General features: G+C 47.0%; 1 protein-coding gene across 1 annotated transcript in view; it reads left to right on the top strand.

The window, feature by feature from the left end:
- Nucleotides 1-7,452, top strand: part of NDUFA8 (NADH:ubiquinone oxidoreductase subunit A8) — a 7,671-nt gene extending 219 nt beyond the window's left edge. Inside the window, exons 2-4 of the mRNA XM_082263967.1 lie at nucleotides 2,272-2,435; nucleotides 4,360-4,525; nucleotides 7,209-7,452. Coding sequence (XP_082120093.1) covers nucleotides 2,272-2,435; nucleotides 4,360-4,525; nucleotides 7,209-7,346 — 468 coding nt within the window. The 3' untranslated portion in view covers nucleotides 7,347-7,452. The remainder of the gene's footprint in view (nucleotides 1-2,271; nucleotides 2,436-4,359; nucleotides 4,526-7,208) is intronic.
- The last annotated feature ends 467 nt before the right edge of the window (nucleotides 7,453-7,919 follow it).

Below are 7,919 nucleotides of genomic sequence, written 5' to 3'. Positions count from 1 at the left end.
AAGGTGTATATATGTTATCATGTGTCTGCAGAACATTTCCTGTACAGGTGATAATAACATTATAATGACCCTCATTATAAAGAGGCCCTGTCACCTTGTCTATTCAGAGGATAAGTGACAGGGGCCCTTTAAAGTGCAGATCGGCCACCTGAATTCCCTCAGCCAATGACAGGACAGGCTTCTCTGTCCAATCAACGTTGAACGTTGCTCAGCCTGGCCACTTACGTCTCAGCAACCAATGACAGTGTGCAGGCCGGTCACCTGCTTTCCAACAACCAATGACAGGACACGCTTCTCTGTCCAATCAAGGCTGTTCAGCCTGGCCGCTTACGTCTCAGCAACCAATGATAGTGTGCAGACCGGTCACCTGCTTTCTAACAACCAATGACAGGATATTCTTCAATGTCTTAGCAACCGATAACGCTGTGTGGCCTGACCAGCTGCGTCCTAGCAACTGCGGGCAGCCCTGTTACCTGCGTCCTACCAACCAATCACACTGTCTGGCCTGGCCACCTACGTTCTCTTGGTCAATGTTACTATTCAGTTCATCCGCCTGCACCTTAGCACCCAAGGATAATGTGCAGCCCAGCCATCTGCATCCTAGCAATCAATATGATCGTGCAGCCCAGAGACATCACACCAGTGTCCTGCTGGAGGTCATTTTGTAGGGCTCTGGCAGAGCTCATCCTGTTCCTCCTTGCACAAAGGAGCCGATACCGGTCCTGCTGATGGGATAAGGACCTTCTATGGCTCTGTCCAGCTCTCCTAGAGTAACTGCCTGTCTCCTGGGATCTCCTCCATGCTCTTGAGACTGTGCTGGGAGACACAGCAAACCTTCTGGCAATGACACGTATTTATGTGCCATCCTGGAGGAGTTGGACTGCCTGTGCAACCTCTATAGGGTCCAGGTATCTCCTCATACTACCAGTAGTGACACTGACCCCCCTCTATAGGGTCCAGGTATCTCCTCATACTACCAGTAGTGACACTGACCCCCCTCTATAGGGTCCAGGTATCTCCTCATACTACCAGTAGTGACACTGACCCCCTCTATAGGGTCCAGGTATCTCCTCATACTACCAGTAGTGACACTGACCCCCTCTATAGGGTCCAGGTATCTCCTCATCCTACCAGTAGTGACACTGACCCCCTCTATAGGGTCCAGGTATCTCCTCATACTACCAGTAGTGACACTGACCCCCTCTATAGGGTCCAGGTATCTCCTCATACTACCAGTAGTGACACTGACCCCCTCTATAGGGTCCAGGTATCTCCTCATACTACCAGTAGTGACACTGACCCCCTCTATAGGGTCCAGGTATCTCCTCATCCTACCAGTAGTGACACTGACCCCCCTCTATAGGGTCCAGGTATGGCCTCATGCTACCAGTAGTGACACTGACCCCCCTCTATAGGGTCCAGGTATGTCCTCATACTACCAGTAGTGACACTGACCCCCCTCTATAGGGTCCAGGTATCGCCTCATCCTACCAGTAGTGACACTGACCCCCTCTATAGGGTCCAGGTATCTCCTCATACTACCAGTAGTGACACTGACCCCCTCTATAGGGTCCAGGTATCTCCTCATCCTACCAGTAGTGACACTGACCCCCCTCTATAGGGTCCAGGTATGGCCTCATGCTACCAGTAGTGACACTGACCCCCCTCTATAGGGTCCAGGTATGTCCTCATACTACCAGTAGTGACACTGACCCCCTCTATAGGGTCCAGGTATGACCTCATACTACCAGTAGTGACACTGACCCCCCTCTATAGGGTCCAGGTATCTCCTCATACTACCAGTAGTGACACTGACCCCCTCTATAGGGTCCAGGTATGTCCTCATACTACCAGTAGTGACACTGACCCCCCTCTATAGGGTCCAGGTATCTCCTCATACTACCAGTAGTGACACTGACCCCCTCTATAGGGTCCAGGTATGTCCTCATACTACCAGTAGTGACACTGACCCCAGCCAAATGCAAAACTAGTGACAAACAGTCAGAAAAGATGAGTAGGGAAAAAAATGTCAGTGGCCTCCATCTGTAAAACCATTCCTTTTTATAGTTTGGCTCATTGTTGCCCATCTAGTGCACCTGTTTTTAATTTCATTAACACCAAAGCAGCTGAAACTGAATAACATCCCCCTCTACTACTTAACTGACCAGATTGATATTCCAGGAGTTTCATTGACTTGATGCTATTATCTGATTAAAAAGTGTTCCTTTTTTTTTATGTTCTTTTTTAACACCGATTTCTATAACTCTTCAGGTCAATGTGAGTTCTGCTGTGCTAAAGGCTGCTGCCCACCACTTTGGATCTCAGTGTGACAAAGCCAACAAAGAGTTCATGTTATGTCGCTGGGAAGAGAAGGATCCAAGAAAATGTCTGAAAGAGGGCAAGAGAGTGAATGAGTGCGCCATAGATTTCTTCAGGTATTGTCTGATCGCATCATTTAATGATAAATCCAAATTGTAACGTCTCCTTCACCATTTATTACAGGGACTTCTCCTAGGGGGAAGCTACATTGACATTTAGTTTTGGATGGGGTTTGCTACTCCACTTGCTTAACCACGTCCTTACTGCACTATAGCCAAGAGACAGCTACTAAAACAGGAAGTGAGGAAAATCCAATCCCTGTAAGTCACCATTGGAAGATTTCCCCTCTATTAATGTTTTGGTGACAACCCAGATTTGCTTTCATTTTCGTTGATAAGGTAAGCAGGACAATTAGAGAGCGTGGCTCTCTCCTTAACGGGGGCAACAAGAGTTGGTCATAGACTGCAGACATAATACAGGAGATGGTCAGGGACTGCGGGCATGATACAGGAGATCGTCAGGGACTGCGGACATGGTACGGGAGATGGTCAGAGACTGCCGACATGGTACGGGAGGTGGTCAGAGACTGCCGACATGGTACGGGAGGTGGTCAGAGACTGCCGACATGGTACGGGAGGTGGTCAGAGACTGCCGACATGGTACGGGAGGTGGTCAGAGACTGCCGACATGGTACGGGAGGTGGTCAGAGACTGCCGACATGGTACGGGAGGTGGTCAGAGACTGCCGACATGGTACGGGAGGTGGTCAGAGACTGCCGACACAGAACGGGAGGTGGTCAGGGACTGCGGACATGGTACAGGAGATGGTGACGCTTTAAAAGCCTTTACAGGTCATCAGTTTAGACTGAGTAAAGCCCCGTACACACGTAGTGATTGTCGGCCGAACGATCGTCCGTCTTTTGTCCGGTGCTGTCCTGTCGGCTGAAAACTGCAAAAGGCTGCACACGAATTTTGTCGGCCAACAACAGCCGACTGCAGAAGTGATGTCATGTGATGGTTAACTTTCCGTGTCTTTTTTCTTTTCTGAGCATGCCCAGTCTTGCTAATCAGCTGTTTGTCGGCCGAATTCTGTACTGACTGGCGAACAATCGGCCGTTCTGGTGTTAGCCAACAAAAATTTTAATGCCTGCACACCAGATTCTGTTCAGGCGAAAAGTCGCAGTCGGTTGTCGGAAGCATCATACTAACAAGCCGGCAATCGGCCGATCGGTCAGCGGCCGAATATTTACGGCCGACAATCGCTATGTGTGTACGGGGCTTAACACAGGAGATCTTGCTCTGTAATTATTGCTCTCTATATAACATTCAAGATGAGACAATTTTTTTATTCAAAAAGATTTTATTTTTATACTGTTCCATTAAATTAGTTACTTTGGGGGTGGGGGTTATACTTTTTTTGCTATCACATGGAATGTAAACATCTCTTTTGATGACAATAAGCAGTGACCGGTCCTCTTTACTGAGACATCGGGGGTCCATTAGACCCCAGATCTCTCCTTTTGCCTTTGAAAGCTTCAGGTCAAACCCGGATGGGTTCAGAAGTCTTCCCCAGTTAGTAAACAAAAAGACCGAAACTGGAAGTGACGAAATACTCATTGCTTCCGGTTTCATATACCATAGAGATGATTGAGGACATTCAGGTCTCTGATCACCTCTATGGCAGGCCAGCTTCATTGCTACATACAGTTTACAGCGTTGTTTTCTAGCTGTGGGACCTGAACTTCTAGTTCTGATTCTGGAACAAAATGGAGTCAGTCTGAGTGCTGCTCAGCCAGTTCACAGGGAGTTTTGTATTCTATGAATGAATGTCATCCCTCCCGCCTCTCCAACTCGGACAGTCAGAGGAAGCTTTGTATTTGAATGCAAAGTTCCCTGTGAATGGCTGAGCAGCACATCCCATATAGGGAAAGGGAACACAAAGGTGGTCAGCAATTTCTTGTCATTGAAGAATTCTTCCTTCTCCATTGCTTTTTTTTTTTTTTTCTTATTGCTCATTTTATAATTTTTTTTTTTTTTCCAGAAAAGTTAAAGCTCACTGTGCGGAGCCTTTCACAGAATATTGGAGTTGTCTCGACTATACTGGCCTCCTGGAACTCCGCCAATGTCGTAATCAGCAGATCGCGTTTGATAACTGTGTCTTTGACAAGCTCGGCTGGGTACGCCCGGACCTGGGGGAATTGTCCAAGGTGAGATACTAATTTGAGCTGGAGACCACGCTGGACCGGTTCAAACAGTTACTGATAGTTATTTATTAGGTTGTTCTGCAGATAATTGGTGGTCCTGATCATCCTCTTGGAGGTTTGGGCTGCTGCCTTACCGATACGACTTTTCAGAAACTAGGCTTGAATGAGAAGGACGGAGTGCTCGGTGTCCAAAATATGCAACGCACTGTGGGAGAATACAATCGTTTACTGAAAGTATGAGAACCAGTGCATTTTGGGAGTATTGCCCCCCCCCCCCCCAGAGGCCATTTGCCTCTGCATTACAAGAGTCTGCATATGCCATCACAAAAAGTTCTGGTACTACCTTAGAGTATATCCATATCCGTCCTGAAAAAGGGGGAGACATTTCCCCCGAAACTTGTTTTGGCTTTGTACGTTCTCACACTTTACAATTGTATCCTTCCACCAAGAGTTGCATTTTTTTTCTGGCACCGGTTGCACCTTCCTTCTTATTCAACTCTTGGTGGGAGATTACAGTAATTTATTGAAAATGTGAGAAGGGACAGATGGAGCCAGTGAGTTTCAGGTGAATTAACCCCCCCCCCCCCCCCCCAGAGGCCTTTTTGCCTCTGCATTACATAAACCAGCATATGCCACCACAAAAAGATTCTGGTACCACCTTGAAATCTATCTACGCCCTGAAGAAGGGGAGAGACAAAGCCCTGTAACTCATTGGCTCTGTACATTCTTACACTTTCAATAAACAATTGTATCCTCTCACCAAGAGTTACATTATTTCAGACACGGCTGCTCCTTCCTTTTCATTCAACCCTTGGAGGGAGATTACAATTGTTGTTTGAAAATGGAAGAACGGACATTTCAAGCCAACAAGTTTTGGGGCAATTACCCCCCAGAGGCCTTTTGCCTCAGCATTACATAAGCTGACATTAAAAAAAAAATTCTGGTACTAGGAGTCCATCAATTTCCGCCCTGATAAAGGTGGAGGTTAACCTCCTGAAACTCGTTGGCTTTGTACCTGCTCATACTTTCAATAAATTGAGTTACATTATTTAAGACACAGGGTGCTTATTCCTTCTCATTCAACCCCTGGTGGGAGCCTACAATCCTTTATTGAAAGTGTGAGAACGTGCAGATGGAGCCAACGGGTTTCGGGTGAAGTGCCACCCAACTTTTTCAAGGCGGAAATGGATGGAATCTACAGCAGTACCAGAATTGTTTGTGATGGAAAATTCTGGCTTGTATAATGCAGAGGCAAAAGACCTGGAGGGGGGGTGCGGTGGAGGATGGCTGGGGCGGGATGGTGCGGTGGAGGATGGCTGGGGCGGCATTTCACCCCAAAGTGTGTTGGACAGTTCTGTACATCCTCACACATTCAATATACGATTGTATTCTCCCACCAAGGGTTGCATTATTTCAGACACCAGCTACTCCTTCCATCTCATTCAACACTTGGTGGGAGAATACAATAGTTTAATGAAAATGTGAGAACGTACAGATGGAGTCAACGAGTTTCGGGGGCATTGCCTCCCCCTTTTTCAGGGTGGAAATGGATGGAATCTACAGTAGTAGCAGAATTGTTTGTGGTGGCAAATCCAATGCCCCCAGAGGTCTTTTGCCTCTGCATTATGTAAACCAGCATATTCTATCACAAAAAATTCTGGTACTACCTTGGAGTCCATCCATCTCTACCCTGAAGAAGGGGGAGACCGTTCTCCTGAAACTCGTTGGCTCTGTACATTCTCACACTTTCAATAAATGATTGGGTTCTCCTACCAAGAGTACCATTATTTCGGACACAGGTTCTCATTTCCTTCTCATTCAACTCTTGTTGGGTGAATACAATCTCTTTAATGAAAGTGTGAGAACGTATGGATGGAGTCAACGAGTTTCGGGTGAATTGCCTCCCCCTTTCTCATGGCAGAAATGGATGGAATCTACAGTAGTACAGAATTGTTTGTGATGGCAAATTCCAGCTTGTGTTATTACTGAGGCAAACGGCAGGTCCATCCCCCACACAGTTGGAAAGCACCCCCAGGGACACATTTAACCCTTTGATTGCCCCTGGTGGTAACCCCTCCCCTGCCAGTGTCATTATTACAGTAACAGTGCATATTTTTTAGCACTGATTACTGTAGTAATGTCACTGGTCCCGCCAAAAGTGTCAGTTAGGTGTTCGATCTGTCCGCCGCAATGTCGCAGTCCCGCTAAAAATTGCTGAACGCTGCCTTTAGTAGTAAAAAAAAAAATGGCATAAATCTTTTCCCTAGTTTGTAGACGTGATAACTTTTGCGCAAACCAATCAAAATACACTTATTGGAATTTTTTTTATTACACTTATTGGAAGATCCCAGGGTGGGGGGGGGGGGGAGAGCCCAGGTGAGGGGGGGGGATCCCAGTTGGGGATGCAAATCCAGAACAATAAAGTTTTATGAAAATGCTGAAGCCAGAGAAGGAAAAAGCTAGGCAGATAAACCAGCCTTTAGTCCAGTGCACAGGAAGGGAGAGGTGTGAATGGGCCCCTGGGGACGGTATTGTTGCAGGGTTACAGTTAACACATAATGATATCCTACTTTCAGCAAGCAACGCTTTATTGTTGCTGTAAAGAAAAAAAAGACTAATGAAGACTTTGTAATCTATCTGCTTATTAGGAAGTTGCTTCTTTGTTTTTGTTTTTTTTCCACTTTAGGTCACAAAAGTGAAAACTGAGCGACCTCTTCCAGAAAACGTATACCAGTCGAGGGAGAGACCGTTACCCAATCCTTCTGTGGAAGGAGAGTTAAAGCCGTCCAGATTTGGTAGTAAGCTCTTCTTCTGGCCCTGGTGAATGGTTTGGTGGATCATGTGCACTGCCTAATATCCGTCGCTGGTCTTCCTTCCTCGGACCAGCTTTATTATCTATTGTAGAACCAAATAAAATTGTGAACCTGAAATGTTTCTGCTTTGTCTTACTTAGCCTCTTCCCGACCGCGCTACAGCCGAATGATGGCCATAGCGCGGTCGCACATTTCCAGGAGGGCGTCTATTGACCTTGTCCTGTGATTGCGCTTTCCGGACACAGCTGGTCACAGATCGAGGTAAAGAATCAATCACAGCTGGTCACAGATCGGGGTAAAGAATCAATCACAGCTGGTCACAGATCGGGGTAAAGAATCAATCACAGCTGGTCACAGATCGGGGTAAAGAATCAATCACAGCTGGTCACAGGACTTGCCACTTATCGGCAGTCCTCTCCTCACGCTGACAGGAGAGGAGAGTCGGTAATCGGCAGTCTGCACAGGGGACATCTACATTGATAATCAGGGCAAAGGTCAGCAGAGCTGAGAGTTACCACTGAGTGGAGGATCTGCAGAGCTGGGGGTTACCACTGAGTGAAGGATCAGCAGAGCTAGGGGCTACA

This window comes from Pelophylax lessonae, assembly GCF_965119305.1.
Source record: "Pelophylax lessonae genome assembly, chromosome: 7".
NCBI classification, from domain to species: Eukaryota; Metazoa; Chordata; class Amphibia; order Anura; family Ranidae; genus Pelophylax; species Pelophylax lessonae.
Note: the sequence above shows the minus strand (reverse complement) of the source record. Positions and strands in the feature narration are given on the sequence as shown.